The sequence below is a fragment of the Pteropus medius genome, unplaced genomic scaffold (assembly GCF_902729225.1).
Source record: "Pteropus medius unplaced genomic scaffold, Ma_sr-lr_union100, whole genome shotgun sequence".
NCBI classification, from domain to species: domain Eukaryota; kingdom Metazoa; phylum Chordata; class Mammalia; order Chiroptera; family Pteropodidae; genus Pteropus; species Pteropus medius.
The window spans coordinates 7828184-7847809 of NW_024349801.1; the positions used below are offsets into that span (position 1 = coordinate 7828184).

A 19626-nucleotide genomic window follows, 5' to 3' on the forward strand; every position below is an offset into this window, starting at 1 on the left:
GGCCCCACCACAAAGGAAGTCCTGGCCCCAAACATCAACAGTGCCGAGGATGAGAAGCCCTGGCCACTCAAAAGGTGAACCCCCAACTCTCGGCCTATGTCTTGCCCCGCCCCATCCCCTCACAAGGCCCCCTGGAAGCCATACAGAAAGGCCAGATGTCAATGAGTCACTTACAGTTTATTTTTGCCTGAAAGTATTTCACATCTCTGAACACAGCTACGTGACAGTAGTATAACCATCAGGAAAAGCAACAGTGCGAAGGGAAAAGGTGGCATGTCTTGGTTCATCTTTTTTTTTTTTTTTTTTTTTTTTTTTTTTGCTTCTGCTTCTTCCCGCACCAGAGTGCTGTAAAGTATGGGACCGGAGGGGAGAGAATAAAACCAAACAACGGAAAACAACAACAACAACAAAAACAAAACACAAAATGGAACACTCACACACACACGAAATAAAACCTGGCACGTAAAATGAATTAAGACTGAAACCCAATTTCTTTTTTTTTCCTTTTTTAAAAAAATGAGGGCATAGTCGGGGGGTAATAAAGTCTACCTAGCAAAGTATAAAACGACAAAAGCATGGTTTCCATTGAATAAGATTAAATATATATATAAAACAATTACATTGACAGGGGGTTAGGTCTGGAGGTGCTGGAGGAGTATTTGTGCTAAACCAACAGAAAAAGGGTCTTGGGGGAGAGGGGACCCCAAGTAAACTGTAAAGGGGCTGTTCTGTACAGTGAGGGCTTATTAAGAAAAAGCCAACTGTTTATAAAAGAAATGGAGGTTGGTTTGTCATCGGGGCAGGTATGGGGACAGAAGGGGTGTCTGTGCTGCAGTGGTCACATTCATTTGGGTGGGGCGGGCAGTCAGGCTGGTGGAGGCGACGTCTCTCTCTTCTCCCAAGAGACCATGCAAGGAGGCGGCATGCATGAGGAGAGCACGGGGCGCACAGGAGGGTGGGGAGGCCACAGGTCTCAGTCAGGGACGGGGACAGCCGAGGCCACCGGAGATGGGTGCTCTCCGGGGCAGGGATGGGAGGGCGGGGGGCGGACAGGTTAGCTAGCCCCCCCTCCAAATGTGTAAAAGGGGCAGAGAGAAAGCTGGGGCCTCAGAGGAGCAAGACTACAATGTGGGGACCCCACTTCTCCTCCCCCAGCCTGACCCCTGCCCCAGGAGGAAGCTGGAGACATCTGGGAAATGCACAGTGGCAGGTGGGCGGACAGACGGGTGGGAGGAGAGAGCGTTAGCGTACAGAATCCATTAAGAAAAAGCAATTTTCCAAGGAGATTNAAAAAATACTACTACTACTACCACTACCCCGACAGCCGACTGGTTTCTACAGTACTACACGCCAGGGGCGGGCGGGAGGGCGGGCGGGAGGGAGGGCGGGTCAACGACTTCATAAATAAGAGGCAGGTCCCAGACCCGCAATTTGTCAACATTTCTTAAATAGGCGCATTATTTAAATCTTATGTACAACAAGAATCACTTTGCATAGCAATGGCGAGGACACAGGATGGGTGCAATGACGGCTCTGGGCCTTCTTGTCCCAATGGCAGGGCGATTCTCAGCAGGAGCTTCTGAGGAAGAAAGCATCCTTCTAGGCCCTGAGGCCCATCGGGGTCATGTGATGGTGGCATCGGAGTTGACTTTTCCCACATGGCATTAAACACAAAGGCAAAGAAAATCCACAAAGGGTCCCCCCACCCGCCCCCTCCCCGACCCGCTGATGCCCTAAATTGCTTCTACAAGATCACGTTTAGATCAGGTCAAGGTTCCAATTATGTGAAGCTAAGAGAATTAGGTGGGGGTAGGCGTGCCTTGCAGATCCCCTTCCCACCCCCTCCCCTGGCGCCCTCTGCCCCCAGAAAGACTCCCCCATCTATCTCACGGCCAGGACTCTGGGGTGAGACCCCAGGACTGGCAGCTCTACGGCTATTAGTCAAGAGTTGTATGTTGCGGTTACAAACTCCTTCCTGCCAAGTGGAGCTTCACCAGGCCTCCGTGTAGCGGACGTCCACTTCCTTCAGGTTGGGAAGCTTGGCCTGCAGGGGAGCAAGAAAAATCTGGTCCCTTCCAGAACCGGGCCGTGCCCTCCCCCACCCTTCCGATCCCTGGAGCTCAGAGCTGGGTGACTTCAGAGAGAAGTTTCTGGCCCCAGAGAAAGGTGATGGCTAGTGAAAGCAGGCTGCTGGGGATTCTACATCCCCACCTGAGAGGGGCTTTGGATCACTTGCTGGCCGTGTGACCTTGGACACCTGCCCTTGAACCTCCTGGAGCCTTAGTTTCCTCATCTGTGGAAGGAATCTGAGTCCAGTCCCAGGCTCACAGGATGATGCTAGGGATCAAAGAGCAAACGCATGGCGAGCCCAGAGTGCCCTGTCCCACACAGTGTCATGCGCTCTGTGGAAGGGAACTGGTCTCGCTTTTACTCTCGCTCACATCCTCATCATTCTCGGAAACCGGGCAGGTGAATGAAGGGGGGTCACCGTAAGCTGCGGGGGGTCAGCAGAGTCCTGCCCTCTCAGGATTCCCTCACGCCAGATCCCGGATCCCTGTGACCACTAATTCCACATGCTACTCCTCAGAGCAGCTTCCTGCTCTCCATCCCTACCACCCGGACGCACTTCCTCTTTCCGTCTCTGATAAACAGCTGGCTTTTTCCTAACTGACCTCCTGCCTTTCCTTCCCCGCTTCCCAACTTCCCTGTGCACCGGCCAGTGCAATCTTTTAACACGTGCACTCATATACGCACACGTGCACACACGCAGTTCCTCACTGCTTCTGCCCTGTGCTCACCACCCTCAATGGCTCCCCGCTGCCCAGACAGAGGTTATAAACTGAGGCCCGCAGTCACCAGTGTGGCGTTGTAAAAAACATTTAAGCCAACCTTTCAAAATTAGGAGACTGCACAAAAGAAACGAGATATTCAGGTTCTCTTGAAAAACGGGAAGATCTAGCTGGACTGGGCAGTGTACCACGTGGCCTCCCCCAAGCTGGGCACACTCCAGTCTGCCCTGAGTGCCCGCAACACAGAGGCTGGTTGTCACTGGCCAGTACCATCGAGTTGGCACTATGTATCTCCTGAATGTGTGAAAATAAAACATCAACTGAAAGTGACTTCTTCGCCAGAGGTTTACTTCAGCCCCTTCCCAGCTTGGTCTCAGCAGCACGGGGATCTCCGGGACTCTGAACTCAGGGACCCTGAAACAGCCCTCTCCAACTTCTGAGTGCAAGGGAATCCTTGGAGGTGGGGTTCAAATGCCCACTTGGATCCGACAGGTCTGGGGGCCCCTGGAGTCAGCATTCCTAACAAGTGCCCGAGTGAGGCTGACGGTGCTGAGGGAACCCATGCGGACCTGGCCCTGGCCCTTCCTGCACCCTCGCCACCCCTCTCTGCATGGCCTTCGGAACCCTGTGCACAGCGCTCTCTTCCGGCCTGCCTGGCAGACTCGCTTCTCAAGACCTCCTTTTGTGAAGGCTCTTCTGCCCCCCTCAGCAGAGCTGGCCGTCCCTGCCCTGCTGGCTCCTGAGCCCTGTCCTGCCTCTGTTAGCTGCGCTTCCTCTTGGCTAGTGGTTGACCAGCCACACCCCAGCGTCCCCGTCCCCAGCGTCCCCGTCCCCAGCATGAGCCGGGCACACAGTGGGTGCTCTGAAGGCATCTGGAGGCTTGCCCAGTGAGCAAGCCCTGGGCTGCGGGTCTGGCAGAGCTGGAAACGGGAGCTGACGGGGGAGGTCCTGCTGAGTACGGGCCTTGGCCAAAGGCTGCCAGGGATCCCCGCCAAGCAGCGAGCAGGGCGTGTGGGTGCTGGCTCTGGTGGCCCTGCCCACTTCCCCCCAGCTGATGAGAAGCCCAGGATAATGGGGTGGCCAGAGGCTGCTAAAGGCTCAGCTCCTCCGAACACCTCCCTCACCAAGATGTTCATTTTAACAAACAAAATGGGCCCCACCTTCTGCCACTCAGATTGTCTTTCTCCAATTTCATCTTGCCAACCTAGCCAGGCTGCCAGTCCAGGCTCTTAGCTGTATGACAGCGCCGGCCCTATAAACATCCTTCTTGCTTCTATTCCCCCCTCAAAAAAATCTACTTTCCACATAATAATCGGAATAAGCTTTTAAAAGCATAATTCACTACCCTGTTAGAGCCTCTGACGCTTTCTGCTGAACCTGGATGAAATCCAGAGTCCTTCCATGACCTACCAGGCCTTATCCAGTCTGCCCCAGTCTACTCTCTCACTTTCTAGTCACATTTGCTACAAAGTCAGCCCTCACAACCCTTTCTGCCTCGGGACCTTTGTACTCACTCTTCCTCTTGCCCTTCGCATCCTTGGTTTATGTGGCCTCACTTGAAAGGGACTGTCCCTGATCAGCCCATGCCAAACAGGCCCTCCCTATTTCCAATCCATCGATTCCCCTTTTTCCAATCCATGGGCTTCCCCTTGTTCACTCCTTTCAACTCGCCATTCTTTTCTTCATTGGCTTATCTGCTGGCGTAACAGCCTTTCTTGTTTGAAAATAAGCTCCGTGAGAGCGAAATGCCAGGATCTAAGGGGGAATGGGGGGAGGAATTACCTTCAGATCTTCATAGGTGTCAGCCGAGAGCTTGGTGCTATTCATGTTTAAACTGCAGAGACTCTTCATGGCTGTACAAGACAGGGAGACAGACACAGTCATTAGGTCAGTAAGACCCCACAAGCGGCAGCTTGCGGGCAGGTATGGGATGGTCCAGCTGGGGGCCTGACTGCAGATGCCGAGGTCCGTGTCCAAGAGATGAGGAAGGGGAGGCAAAACCAGGGGCCACTCCGTACAGAAAGTCTGTTTCAGGCATGTTCTGGTCTGAATTGGGCCCATGTTCTCTCGCTGCCCTCTGAGCCTCCATCCCTTCTGGTCCCCATGTCATATTCCTCCACTGCCTGGACCAGACATCCCCAGAGCTCGAGTGCCATACTCTAGACCAGTCTTGATGGAACAGGCCTGGCCTTCCCCTCAAGGGAACCCTGGAAGCTGACTCAAACCCCCTTGGCTTCTCACGGCAGGCCTCAAAACTTCAGTTTGCATCAAGAATTGCATGGCGAGCCTGTTAAATACTTGAATGTCCTGTCCCACTCCCAGAGATGCTGAGCGAGAGGCTGGAGCAGGGCCCAGGAATCTGCATTGTTATCCAGAGCCCCCACCCACTCACACTGTGTGACTCTAATGACAGTGTCATTTGAACAGATGTAGCTCCAAACCTCATCTTCTCTGCCTTCTATTAACCCTGTCACCTGCTCCAACCCCCTTTCAAGCCATTCCGAATTTGCCAATGACCTTGTAGAAGTCATGGCCACTGCCCAGCATGCCTCCCCTTTGGCCCACTCCTACGCATCTGTCTTTCACACCCTGATCCGATCACCTCCCTGGCAAGCCTTCCTTGATTCCTCCCAGCCAAAGCATGGGGCCGCTCTTCTACACCAATGGGAAATGCAGATCCCCAGGCTCAACATCACCCAGGATTTTCATTCAGTAGATCGGGCTACAGGTTCAGGAATTGTGATTCCCATATTCTCTGAGTGAGGACTGTGTGGCTCCTTCGATTAGGGCAGTGCTTTAATGTACCAGGAATCACCCAGGCATTTCTAAAAATGCAGTTTCCGAGTCAGCAGATGTGGGGCAGGGCCCAAGGATCTGCATTTCTAACGAGCTCCCAAGCGACTGCTCAGGTGGTTGGGGAGCACCGTCACAATGCCCTGGAGCACTTTTCTTGAACTTGGTCCCTCAGGGGCTATGATGGCATCAAGAGGGTATGGGCTGGGCCTTACTCATTTTTAATTTTCTCTCTAGAATTTAAGCTCTAAGAAGCCAGGAATATTTTCCCCGTTTTGTTCCTACTGTCTAGAATAGTGCCTGACACATAGTAGGTGCTCAATAAACACTTGTTCAGTGACTGAATGACTATATCCCAGCACATGGCACAGTGCATGGTGCCAAGTTGATAAATGAATAAATGAAGGAAGGAAGGAAGCCCGCATGCACCCTGGCAGCCCCTTCGGTACTCACAGCTGAGGGCCAGCAGGCCAGCATCTGTGACAGGCGTCTCGCACAGGTTCAGCACCTGGAGCATGGTGAGGTGTTCCGACAGGAGACGCAGGCCGGCGTCTCCAAACTGTGGAGAACAGAAACTCTCAGCCCTGGAGATGGACTCTGGTCCCCTAAGGCACCCCAGGAAATGGCCTCGAGGTCAGGGCAGTGGTGGAGGAAGGGGATGGGCTGCTGTCACTTCTCTCCAAGGACTCAAATGCCTCTCCTGACCTGGGCTCCAATCCAGCTTCTGCCAGGGAGACATGCGTGCCCTCCCTGCGAGTCGGTTTTGCCATCTGTCGAGGAGGGCTGAGTGGAAGCTGAGCAGGACAGTGGGTAGAGAGAGGAGGGTGGGGCTGGAAGGGAGACTGCTGGAACGCCCAGTGTCTCTTGTGCCCAGTGTGGGCAACAGTGGGGCCTACGCTTCACAGGCGTGAGTGTGACCTACGTGAGGAACAGCTCAATCAACACCGAGCACTCGTGTGCTGTGGTCATCATTATGAAGAAAAGGCCCACAGCCAGCGGCAGCTCTGCTTCCCAGCTCTGCCTCAGTGCCTCCGAGACTCTGCCTGGCACATCCCTGCCCTGGGCCTCAGCGACTCCAACTATGAAATGGGCCAATGGGCTTCATGATGTCCTACATTTCCTCTGCCCTCCAGGAAGTGGGTGCTGAGCCAGGGAGGAGGTGTAGTAATCAGGTGACTCGGACCACGGGCTCTGGACAGAAAGGCCAGCCATGGAGGAGGAGCAGGAGGTTGGGGGGCGGTGCAGGGTGGGCATGGAGGAGGGTGCAAAAGGGCAGGGAGGAGGGGGCAGGAGGAGGGTGCAAGGGACACGGAGCAGGGCGCAGTTGGGCAGTATGTACCTGAGTGGACCACAGGTTCAGCTGCTTGAGAGAAGGCAGTTTGATGAGGTGCTCAGCGCAGGCACTGGTTACATTGGTGAAGGCCAAACTGAGGTTCTCCAGGTTTCCGAAGGAGCCCGAGCTCAGCAAACGAGCCAAGTCTGCGTCCTGCAAACAGACCGGCAGGCGGGGTCTCAGGGTTGCCTTGGGCTGCGGGGAGCATCCCGAGACCCTGAGCGTCCCCACCTCCTTTCCCTTGTCCCACAGAGAGCTAGTGTTGGAGGCAGCAAATCCCCAGGAGCTGAGGCGATGGCATGACTCGGTGGGCTGGGCCAAGAGGAGTGCCAGGGAGGGAGGAGCTGTCCCTGTGGGTGGCAGCGGTGAGGTGGAGGAGAAAGCCTTCAGTGCTGTGACTCATAGCCTGAGTCACCAACTAGGGTGTTCCGAGGCCACATCTCTCCCATAGGAGCATGCGTGTGTGCATGCGTGTGTGTGTGTGTGTGCGTGTGCATGTGTAAGACACATCTCACTTTCCAGGCAGCAGCCTGTGCCCATTTCCCACATGTGAACGCTGAGGCCCCCCTCAACCCTCAGGACTGTGGAGGTAGAGACAAATATCTGAGCCCTAGACTGAGAGGTTGCTGAGGGTAACATCCATTCTTCCTTCCATCTGAGTGATAGAATTCTTGAGTTTTACCTGCCACCTGGCTCCCCTGAATTAAGGCTAATTTCTCAGCTAGGTGTGGCCATGTGCTACATGTAGACAATGGTACGTAAGTGTATGTGTCAAGTGGAACTTGCGTGAAGGTCCTTAAAGGGAAGGGGCATGTTTATCTTTGCCACTTCCGTCTTCCTGCTGGCTGGAATGGAGATGAGATGGCTGGAGTTTGAGCAGCCCTTCTTTTTGACTGTGAGATGAAAGCCATGTGCCAAGGACAATGGGGCAGCAGGATACAAGGAACTAAGATCCCTTGCAAAATGGGGGTGTAAGAGGCACCAACCTTATAGGATTGTGAGAATAAATTGAACTAATAACACATAAATAAATGCTGAATGTATATTAGCTATTATCTGATAACATACTCTACTAATATCTGATAATGTATTCACATTAGTATCAACAAATAATCTTCATGTTTGATTTCCTGCAACCCAGTTTTTCCTAGAAAATTTGGCCTGTCAAGTACTACGGGTCCCTGTTCCCCACTCCCTATCACCTTCAACAGACACTGTCTGCCTTTCCCCAGCAGAGAGGACCGACCCACCCTCTTCCCTCCACCTGGCCCTTCAGAGAGAACAAAACCAACTCACTGTGGACTTGGAGGGCAGTGTTAGCCTGGTGGGCCCGCCTTTCCTTTGCTGCAACAGAAACCAGGCTGATTACGACCCATTCTTTTCCCTGAGTTTCCTCCCTGCACCCCCACCTCTATTAACACCACTCAGTGCTGTTTTTATTTCTTGCTGATAGATGGCAATATGGTGGTTTGGTCTCAGAGGCAGACCCCGAGACAAGGTTTGAGCACAGGTGGTTTATTGAGAGGTGTTCCCAAAAATCACCAGCAGGGGAGTGGGGAAGTGATCCACGAAGGCCACAAGTGGAAAGGGGTGTTATCAATCCAGCTACCACTGAATACCTCTGGGAAATGGTGGGGGAGTCATGTCAGAGCTATCGGCACTGGAGAGTTTACACGCCCTCTCCCATTAGCCATTGCTTGAGGGCTGCCGTGAATTCTCCGCACTTCTGTGTTGCTGTGCACGCTTGTGGACAGAGAATGCCTTCTGGCCAAGAGGCGCAGGTGCTGACATTTGGAAGTTAAGCCCCCATGCACTGAAATGGGATGTGGGAGGAGTGTGGACACGGTGACTGCCACGCATGGCTCTGGGGCTGAGACAGCATAGTGTCCTGGCCAGGAACTGAATAAGGTGTGACTTTGGGCCAGTGACTTGACCTCTCTGTGACCCTCTTCCATGATATGGAAAGTGGTGGGTACTAATCTTGACCTCTTTGGGTCTGGAGAAGGAGTCAATGAACAAGAGGCTCCCACAGGTGCAACGATCCCTGGGTCCTGCACCCCAGCTGCTCTCTCTGGCCGGCCTGACTGCGGACTCACCAGCTCCTTCAGCTCCCGCTGCCGGTCGCACAGCTGCTCGTACATGCGTTTCCCCACGCCGGTGCTCTCCAGGGTTGAGATGATCTGCAGCTGGGTGTCGTTGTTGTCGATGATGTTGTATTCCAGCATCAAGCACAGGATCTGCCAAGAGCGGCAGATGTGTCACCACCCGCCGCGACTCTAGGTGGGGCTGCTCTTTGAAGGGGCAGAAGCCCAAGGAGCCCAACCTAACGGCCCCAGAAAGGGGGTATATAGATACTTCAGTACACCTTAAGTGCCCCAAGAGTCTTAATTTGAAAATCAGTAGCCCTGCCTTTGCATTTCTGACTGTGTGACTTTGGGCAAATCACCTATCCCAGCTTCCCATCTGCATAATGGAAACATTTCCGTGCGCCCAGCTGAGCACACGGCAGACTCTTGGTAAATGCATGCAGGAATAATGTATGCCAGGCCCAAAGACGAGACATCTCTTTCTATCTCGAGTTCTTCCCCCGGTGCCGAGCACACAGCAGATGCTCAGATGTGCTCACTGAGCTGAACTGGAGCCTGGGGAACCTGTGCACTGCGCTGCCTCCTGCAGGGCCTCAGGCGGCTGCACACGCACGCTCTCCTTCCCAGCCCCTCGGCGCTGACGGCTCTGTCTCCGAGATCCCCTTTCCCATGACTTCTCGGCCCTGTCTCCGAGATCCCCTTTCCCATGACTTCTCACTTGCCCAGGAGAGTCCGCCTTGCTAGGCCCTCACGATGCTGCACCCTGCTCACTCCCTTCCCGCCAAGTCCCCGCACAAGGCACTCAGGATGAGCACGTGGACTACACTCCAGGACCTTTGGGCACCTAGGAGGCTCTTCACACCTGCCCACCCACACCCGAGCTTCTCTGCCCTGGACTATGTTCTAGCGCCCTGGCCTCCTCCCTCTTCTTCCATAAATCCTCTTCCTGCCCTGGAGCCTTGGCAGGTACAGTCCCCACAGCCTAGAATGCTCTGCTCCGCTCCTGCCTCTGGCTAACTTCTCTTCTGTCCTCAAGTCTCACCATGACTCCTTCTTGCACAGCAAGCTCTGGTGCTTCGATGCTCTTCCTGCTGAAAGGTGAGGTCTAACTCCTGTCCCCTGACTATGGACCAGCCTCAAAGACTGATTTCTAATGGGTCAAAGTGGCAGAGATGACGCTGCCTGACTTCTGGGGCTAAGTTAGGGAAAGCGATATTGCTTCTGGGGACTTTGGGGGCCAGGTAAAGGAGCAGGGCGAGGCGATGTGAGGGACTGGGACCGGGTGTGTGCTCTTTGTGGGCGGGAACGCTCCTACTCCACACCGCTGTGTGGAGAGGCCTGGGCGCTCCCGCTGCTCCAGCCTCATCGATTGAGTCGTCAGGATGAACGTCAGTGAAGATGCGGCGATCACCCAGTCCAGCCCCTATCGGGCTGCGAACCCATGAGAGACCCAAGTGAGAATTAGACCCAAGGCCCATGAGCAAAATAAATGAGTATTTTGGCTTGAAGCCCCCACATGGGGTGGTCTGTTACACAGCAGCAGACAATGGAACAGAAACCTCCTGAGCCCTTGGACGACACAGATCATAATTGAAATCAATAAATTGTTTGACGAGGACCTTGTGCCTGCTAGGCTCAGGAGGGCTGAGACTGCACCTGCCTCGTCTGCTGCCATGACCCCAGCTTCTGTAATAGGTCTGGGCTTGGTGCTCAGTTGACAAGGACGAGGGACTGGGCGAGCCAGGGGCAGGCTTCTCACCTCCACCATGGTCTGGTTGCCCCTCAGCGCCAGGAGCATGCAAGGTCCCAGCTTGTTTTCCGCCAGGGAGAGCAGGAACTTTTTGGTCTTGTAACAGGAGCCCATGAGGATATGCACCTGTGAGGAGAGATGACACAGGTAAAGGACGGTGAGCGCTGTGGGGATGTGGCCGGTGGTGCCTGCTTCCTGTGTGCGGAAGGTTTGCAAAACCAGAAGACACTGATCAGACCCATCCCACACCCTATCTGGACATCGAGAGGGACATGATCACCAGTCCCCCTGGGGATTCAAAAGACCCCGCCCTGACACATGCTCCCACGTGCATGAATCTCGAGGACACTGCGCTAAGTAAGCCAGTGACAAAATGACATATCCTGTAAGATTCCTCTCATGTAGGAGACCTAGAGCAGTCAGATTCAGATATAGAAAGTAGAATGGCGGGTGCCAGGACTGGCTCAGAGAAAGAGTTAGGTTTTCAGTAGGGACAATTTAACTTTGGAAAGATGAGAAAGTTCTGTAGACGGAAGGTGGTGATGATTACAGAACAATGTGAATATGCTAAATGCTGCTGAACCGTGCACTTAAAACTGGTTAACATGGTAATTTCTATCTTATGTACATATTACTGTACCCCCCACCTCCCCACACAAACGCCCCCCTCTCCCCTCCCCTTGGGACTCTGCTGACATTCGGCCCTCTGGGTTCTCAGCACTGCTGAACCTGCTGGAAACTTGTGGTAGCCCCTCCTTGGGGTGCACAGGCCCAGCCTCACACAGGACAGGGAATGGTATGGGGCCCAACCCCTGCCCTCTTCCCACAGCCCTCTGTGAGCTCTAAAGGTATTCTGAGTGATCACCTGCCCCAGGAATCCAAGAATTGGCAAATTCTGCTCCATCTTGGGGGTTAGCTGGGGAGCAGCCATTAAGGAAAACTGTACTTCTTCCTGATGTATCTGGAGACAGGGCCCAAGGACAGGCGTCCCCAACCAATAGGGCAGGGGGACCCCCACACCTTGTTTGCTCTCCTTCCAATTTTACACAATAGCAAATGCCTTTCCACGTTTGGAAACAGAGGCCTAATCAAGGGGACCTCTTCCTCGCTATGCATCTCCATGGAAACGATGAGTTGTTGTCCCATGGGCTGCCTGCTTCCTTCCTTCCCATGTATATTTTTTCCGCTCCATCATTAACAGCTCCGGCACACAAATGCAATCACTTAGGCTAGGAAGCTGCCAGCTCCCTGAAGTCTCTCACATAGGGGTGAGGGGACTGCTGGATGTTGCTATGGTGAAGCTGTGACATCAGAGGAACCCCGGGGAGAGGAGAAAGAGGTGGTGCCGGCAGGGCCAGGGTTGGCACTTCCAAGATACACAGGGCACTCAAAAGCGACTCGTCAGGCAGCAGGCAAGGAATGGAGAGTGAGTGCGTAAGGAAAAGGACCTAAAAATAAGATCCTTTCATAAAAGGTTCCAGAGATGGCACCTGGATGTGTCGTCACAGCAGGAACATCGCCAGTAAGTTCACTGTGGAGCACTTTATGAGCTGGTCGCCACACTGAATGGCTGCCCGGCAGAGATGAGAATAACCACAGCCATCACTTCCGAGCACTGACTGTGTGCTGGGCCCTGGCCAGGGGCCTTGCATCTATTACCAGAGCAATCACCATGGTAACCCCAAGACGCTAATACTAATACTCCCTGTTTTACAGACCAGGAAACTAAAGACCAGAGAGGCAGGTTACCAGCCCAAGGTCTTCAAGCTAGCGTGTGGCAGAGCTGCGATCTGAACTAGGTCTGGCTGACACTCTTGCTTTCTCAGGCTTGGGAAAAGGCGTGATCACGAAACCAAGTTGGTTTTGTCAACAGGCAGGACAGTTGAGGTTACCGGCTGCCTGTGGATACCGGAACAGCCGTCCTGGGGGTAGGAAGTCTATGCCCTTTTCAGGAGATAGATAGTCTGCCACTGGAAAGGGGGGCTGGCTCTGGACAGCTTGGCCTGGGTCAAGGGAGGGACTAGGAGGCTGAAGGTCTGTGTGACCTCAGACAAGCCGCTGCACCTCTCTGGGCCTGTTTCAAAATGGAGAGAGTGAAGGGATAGGGTTACCATGACGATTAAGAGGTAGTACACATGAGGTGTTTGACAAAGGTGCCAGGAAGTCACCATGGGTGCAGGTGTTAGTTTGGGGATCTCGCATCTCTCGTCTCCAAGGCGGGACGATTATCCTGACCCTGGCTTCTCGCTGTGAGGAAGAGGGGCGGGTGGGCCGCAGGGCCTCCCAGACTCCCCGTGCACGTTACGCGCTCAGTCCCCTGGACTTATCATTTCCACTATGTTAACTGTGAGCCTGGGCAGTTAGCGCCTTGGTCTTCAGCCTCCTTGTCTGTAAAACAGGGTGACAGTGGCACCTCCTCACACTGCTGAGTGAGAGAGAGAGAGAATTCCGAGCCCCTGGCGGGGTGCCTGCTCAGATAAGAAACAAGAAAATGATACTGTGGTTGTCATTACTGCTGTCTTCATCCACAGCATCAACTTAGCCTGGAAATTCCCGGGCTGGCCACAGAGGCTCGCGGTAGCTCTTTCACTGGCAGTAGAAGTGACCCCAGTGCCTGCTCGCAGCTCCAGTCGAGGGGGCCCCAACCTCACGTACCATGCTGGCGAACAGCTCCCCGTCGTCATCGCAGGCCACCCCTCCGGGGCTGTAGAGCTGAAACCAGCCATCCTTGCCAGCCCGCACGCTCAGCAGGCACGAGTGGACCTGCACAGAGGAACGGCACGTCGGTCAGTGCCTTGCACACTCGGACGTAACAGTGACCCGTAACTTACCCATGTGAAAGGCTCGGGCAAGTCTCGCAGATAAGAAATGTTTCATTTGTCTAGTTCAGCGACCCCCCAGCCTTCTACTAAATCTCACGTAAGGCCTTTTGGGAAAAACTGTGGTATATGTCAGCTGGGGGATTCCAGCCATCGGGCATCAGCTCTGCAGGATGGAAGGCCAGGACTGGCTGGGTTAGTCGCCCTGAATAAAGCAAGTCTGTGGCTATATCAGGGGAGAGAGGCTGAAGCAACTGTTCAGACCTGGCCCCCTTTTCTCCTGTGCTTGTTTGGGGGGTTGGGAGGCATTTTTTGTGGGGGTCATTTCTCTTCTCTGAGTCTCTGTCCTTCTGTTTCTCTTTTCTAATTTGTCTCTCTGCTCTCTTTTCTCTCCGAACCTCTGCCCCACTCCCTCTTTAGGTTTCTGGTCCCCCCATGACTGGTCCTTACTCCCGAGTCATCAGCACCCACCCCGGCCATACTGGTGTCTGTCCTCTTCCCTCCCAGAGTTTTCTACTTTACCCTCATGGGCACTGTCTCCCTCTCTGGGTCTCTGTCCTGCTAATCTCTTTCTTTCTCTCACTGGGACTCTGCCACCCTCTTCTGAGTCTCTGTGCCTCTCCCTGAAGGGTCTTTGTCCGGGGTGGAGGGGAATTTCAGTGCCCAAAGCACAGCCCTCTCTGTGGCTCACAACCACCTTCCCAGAGTTCAGTGTGTCTGTGGTTGGGCATAGATGTATGTGTGTGTGTGTGTGTAAACACATGTGCGTGAGCGTGTTTGGGAGGAATTCCACATCCACCCCAGCTACCACTATCATGGCAGAGAGAGAGAGAAACAAAGGCCTTTGTTTCCCTTCCTCCTCTCTATCCTCAGAAGGAAGTGAGAGAAGTGCCCCACCATGTCCTTCAAGACTGAAGGACAATCTGTTGCCAAGAGTCACTTACAGATATTCAATTGATTACAACCCACACCCAAGTAAACAGAAAACAGAGGCGGTGGGGCTTTGCTTTTTCCCTCTGAGTTGGAAGAATATCAAATGTTAACTTACTGACTTCAAAGAAATAAGATATCAAGAGTATAAAACCTCATCAACAAATATAGCGAAGAATTAATAAGAGAACAACTCTGGCCGACAGGAGAAGTGGGGTGAGGGGCCTGCTGGGGCAGGGGCTCTGTTCTCACCAGGCCCCTAGGCCCCCGGATGTTACCCTCACCTAAAACTTTCCCTCCCAGCACTTAGCTCTGCCTCTCTGCTCTGGAAAGCAGCTGGTACCACTTTTATTCATCAACTTCAAAGTTCGTGTCTGAAATAACGGCTCCCTTTCCAGGGACTTCTGAGACTCCTCAGAACGATGGAGATCATCACTGGTCCCAATCAGTTAAAAGCTCCCTATCTTCTGGTTCTGCTTTTCCCATCGTGCCTGAGCATCGCTTCTGGAATCAGGATTTAGAATCATGGTGTTTTAGAACTAGATCTTCTAGAACTAGGTTTTACAGTGTGGCCTGAGGAGAATATTCTCAGGCTCAATGGAGAATGACTCCCTCCCTCCTCTGCCCGTCTTTATTCCATGGTTCTGCTGAGGGTATGCATCCTGGTTGGTGCTCCCCCGCCCCTCCAAAGCCAGAACCCCTCCCATCCCGGAAGCCATGTGCACAGAGAAGAGCGTGAGCTACTCAGGGCCAGCATCTTGCTTACTCTGCAGCGCCCCCGGCCCAGTGTTCACACTGCAGAGCTGGTTACCACACAGGCTCTAGGGCCAGACTCCCTGGATTCGAATCCTGCCTCAGCCATGTACCAGTCGTGTGACCTTGGGATCTAACTCAACTTCAGTTTTTTTTTGGACTCTAAAATGAGGGTAATTCTGCTGTAAAATGGGGATAATAATAGAATCTACTCATAGGGTTGTGAGGGTTAAGTGAGAAGAGCACGTGCCTAACAGGGTGACACGGATGCAATGGAAGCAGAATGGCCGCCATGGTTTCCGGCCCACTCCATGTCCCTGCTCACACGCACAGGCTCCGGGTGGAAGGCTGTCCTCTCCCTGAGCCTAGCTGTTCGAGGGACAGAGTGGATGGCCCCTCAGGGAGGCCCTTGGCCACCATACCCAGGAAATGAAACCCAGCTCAGATTTCTTCCCGCTGATTCTCAGAACAGCAGAAGATCCGACAGTGTCTCAGAGCTGGCTGGGAGCCCCAGTGCCAGCCCGCCCCAAATCGAGGCCTGCAATCCGAGGAGAAACCACCAGCCAGTGGGAAACCACCTCTGGTTAGCCTGAGTTTACAGTAAAACACTGACATCATGGGCCAGGCTCAGACACTTGGGCAGGGGCTGTGTTTATGCACAAGGCGAGGAGCCTTTGTAAACTGTTCTGAATGCCCGTGGGTGACAAGGAGGCCCTGAGAGAGCTATAGAAGGCTTCCACAGGCCCACGCGCATCCTGCTATAGCCTTGACAGTGGGCTCGCGAGGAGAAAGAGAGGCCTCACCTCTTGTCGGGGGTCTTCAGCGAACCTCTGAATCACATACTTCAGTTCCCTGGAAAAGAGGGGGTGGGGGCAGGGTCATTCCCAGGGCCCCGGCTTGAGAGGACCAGGACAAGGGGTGAGGAAGGGCGGGAAGAGTCGGGGCCTGGGATGAGGAAATGCCTGGACGGGCCAGGATGTGTGCTGCAGGCGACCTTCCCAGAGGAGCCATCACCGCCTCCCAGAATGCACGTGACAGAGAATGGGCTGGAAGGAGGGCTGGCTGTTGGGGATGACCTCAGAACAGAGGACAGTCGTACCAGAAGTAGGTAGTGAGGGCGTTGCCCAAATACTCACTTGGTGAACTTCTCATGTGCGAGAGCTCTGTAACAAAAACAGAGAAAAGTGCAGTTAGCATTGTTTCTGAAACAGTGACCCAGAGAGCCTCCTCTGGGGATGGCCTGGCCTTCTGTCTGAGTGGAAGAATGCAGAGGGAGCTGAGAACGAAACACCGACATCTGTCCCCTACTTGAAGCTGTAAAACAGAGGCCTCCTTCGATGTGTTAATAGACTGGACCCCCACACCCCAAACCACTCCCAGGTCCCATACTTGTAAACAGGAGTGGCACTAACCGGGGTGCGTGTGTGTGCACACGAGGGCACCAGGGACCCAGGTGTGTTTGTTAATTGTTCCACAATTAAGGTGCGGCTGCACTCATTAAGGCTGCACATCAGGGTGACAATCAGGGATGATTCTCCAAGTGAATTGCATCATGGGCCCACTGTCAAGTGTATCTCCAGGGCTGTGGGGACAGTGACTGCAGCCAATGACGCCACTGCTCTTGGAGCCGATAGCGGCTCTCAGGAGTCAGATTTCTCCGGTCTCGAGTCCTGGAGGCCCCAGGGACCGGCCAAGCCAGCAAATGGGGCAATTACTGAGTATAATGTCCCCCGTGGAGAGCCACATTTCATAAACACAGGCTCGTTAATCGGCTCCTGAGAGAGCTCCAGCTGCCTCTTGAGGCCTGGCTTCTTCACATCTATCAAAACAGAGACCTGGAGGCATTTTAGGGCCTGGTTCTTTAGACACATCTCCTCAGGCCATTATCCACCAGGCAGCTTTCTCCCTATTTTCCTGTGATAAATTCAATACTGGGATAAGGGCCAGCAAGAGAGAAACGGAGGGTCCTTTTCTGGCCAACTCATTGTGCAGCATGAGCTAATACTCATAATGGACATAAGAGAGCTTTCGGCACATCTCTGTGTGACATAGAAAGCAATTCCACAGGCATTATCTTTTCGTTTTTACCATGGCCTCAGAGAGGGCAGAGGCAGGTCCTCCTATTCCCATCTGATGCATAATAAAAATCTCTAACTTTACTACATGAAGGTACCGTGGGTGGGGATGTCTTTGTTTGCATTCTCGGCTCAGATTTTTTTTTTGGGGGGATGCCTCCCCGGGGGTCCCACAGCTGAGGACCAATATCTGCATCTCCTGCTGCTGTCCATGCTGTTCCCAGGGTGGCCTGGTGTATCCCGTGACATGACTGGTCCCCAATAAGGTCTTGGTGGACAACTCAGGCTTTTCTCACAGAAGTGTCCATGGGACTCACTCTTTGGGGAATGGAATGGGTTGAAGCAAGCTGGCCAGAGACGGTCTCCAGTCATCATAGTCCGACCTAGAATGAGAAGAGGTGATGGTCAGCTTTGGTCTGGAGAAGGAGGAGATCACAGTGTGCTGTCACGGATGGCCAAAGATGGGGCGAGGGCCTTACAGAGACTCATGCAGCATCAACTCTGCTCTAAGCGCCTCAGCGTCCAAGGAGCTGGGAGGACAAGAAGCTGCTGTCTACAGCGAGGCTGTGAGGTCTGGCAGACAGAACTTGTCCAGAGATTTCTTTAGGGAAACTGAAGGGGCTGGCCATCCGGCTCCCCAGAAATTCATCTCTCATGGCCTCTGAACCCAGGCTACTGAATTGCTGTTCGAATCACACCTTTCAAACTAGGGGTGGGGGGGAATGTTATAGGCTTAAATGTGTCCCCCTCCAAATTTATGTACAAATCCTAATCCCCAGTACCTTAGAATGTGACTGTATTTTGAGACAGGGTCCTTAAAGAGGTGATTAAGGTAACATGAGGTCACTGGGGTGGGCCCTGATCCAATATGACTGGTGTCCTCATAAGAAGCGATTGGGACACACACACACACAGAGGGAAGACCTATATGAGGACATAGAGAGAAGACAGCTGTCTGCAAGCCAAAGAGAGAGGCCTCAGAAGAAACAGACCCTGCCTGCACCTCAATTTCAGAGTTCCGGCCTCCAAAACTGTAAGAAAATAAATTTCTGTTGTTGAAGTCACCCTGTCTGTGTAATTTTGTTATGGAAGCTTGAGCTGACTAATACAGGGGCTTAGGTTGGGGACACAACGCCATTCTCATTTTTGATTGGCCAGAATTGAGTGGCCAATTATAGACTGATTTATAAAAAATATTTCATTTGTAGTTTGGGCCAAACCTTCCGACTTATTGGATACTTCCAGTCTTGTGTCCAGGGAATAGCTTTTTTGGTTTTCTTATAGTCTTTTTTGGTTTTATTACTGCTAATGGCAGTAATACGATCAGTGGTGGTAACAGTGACGGAAAAATTAGCAGATCTGATTTGTCAGCATGTTGTACGTGCACCGCATCATGCCGGAGCTCTCCCTCTGTTCCTTTACGTTTCACAACGAAGATTATAATTATTATTTTACCAATGTTTAAATAATTAATGATTATTATGATTACCCTCGCTTAACAGATGAGAAAACTGAGGCTCAGAGAAGCTAAGTGATGAAGCTAACACAGCGGTGGCTGATGAAAAATCAAATCCAGGTTTGTCTGCCGCCAGACCATTGGCTCTTGCTCGCCCTGACTGCAGCTGAGGTCTTAGGTGTGACCAGGCACAGGAGGGTCACGTCCCATTTGTGTGACAACAGGAACGACATCAGCAAGAAGGATAATAACAGCTGCAATTTGCTGAGCCCCCCGTGTGTCGGGAGCTGCTTGCTCATGGAACCAGCCCCACGGTGGACATGAGTCCCTGTTCCAGGCGAGGAGCAGTTAAGTAACTGGCTGAGGTGACCACAGAGCTGTGCCACCGAGAGGTCACCAGAAGAAGGGCAGTAGCAGCTTCTGGAGTCGGCTGTGGAGTCAGGAAGGCTGCTCCCCACTTCCCACCAGCACAGCTTCGAAAAGAAGTGACTTCCTCTGCCAGCTGTGCCCTGAGAAGCCAGGAGGGTCAGAAGGGGAATGGCAGCGCCTCAGCCTGAGGACAGACAGGCCTTCGCCAGGAACGGGAGCATTCACACAGGTCCCGGTTCGTACTCACACTCCTTAACATTTAGAATTCAGTGTTTCTCAACCATTTCTCATCATCTGGTGCTCCTCTGCCCCCTGCCCTCCAACCCCCGCCCCAAGAAGCTTTCTCGACATTTTTTTTCTAATTGTTCTCCCAACACACTATATGTTTACGTACTATACGTCTGCCTATGCTTTATACCAAAAAGGAGTAAGATTTGTCTGCCCCCAGAACCAGTATTTGCCCCCACCAACA

At 53.1% G+C, this 19626-nt stretch overlaps 1 protein-coding gene across 2 annotated transcripts in view; it reads right to left on the reverse strand.

Moving 5' to 3' along the window:
• Nucleotides 1–1892: 1892 nt before the first annotated feature.
• CMIP (c-Maf inducing protein) overlaps nucleotides 1893–19626 on the reverse strand; it is a 229082-nt gene continuing 211348 nt past the window's right edge. For both annotated transcript variants that reach the window (XM_039888811.1, XM_039888812.1), the window contains exons 11-21: nucleotides 17647–17712; nucleotides 16391–16417; nucleotides 16058–16106; nucleotides 13408–13515; nucleotides 10762–10878; nucleotides 9012–9152; nucleotides 8212–8259; nucleotides 6922–7068; nucleotides 6036–6141; nucleotides 4572–4642; nucleotides 1893–2044 (exon numbers count right to left, since the gene is read on the reverse strand). In XM_039888811.1, the coding sequence (XP_039744745.1) occupies nucleotides 1991–2044; nucleotides 4572–4642; nucleotides 6036–6141; nucleotides 6922–7068; nucleotides 8212–8259; nucleotides 9012–9152; nucleotides 10762–10878; nucleotides 13408–13515; nucleotides 16058–16106; nucleotides 16391–16417; nucleotides 17647–17712 (934 nt within the window). In that variant the 3' untranslated portion in view covers nucleotides 1893–1990. The remainder of the gene's footprint in view (nucleotides 2045–4571; nucleotides 4643–6035; nucleotides 6142–6921; nucleotides 7069–8211; nucleotides 8260–9011; nucleotides 9153–10761; nucleotides 10879–13407; nucleotides 13516–16057; nucleotides 16107–16390; nucleotides 16418–17646; nucleotides 17713–19626) is intronic.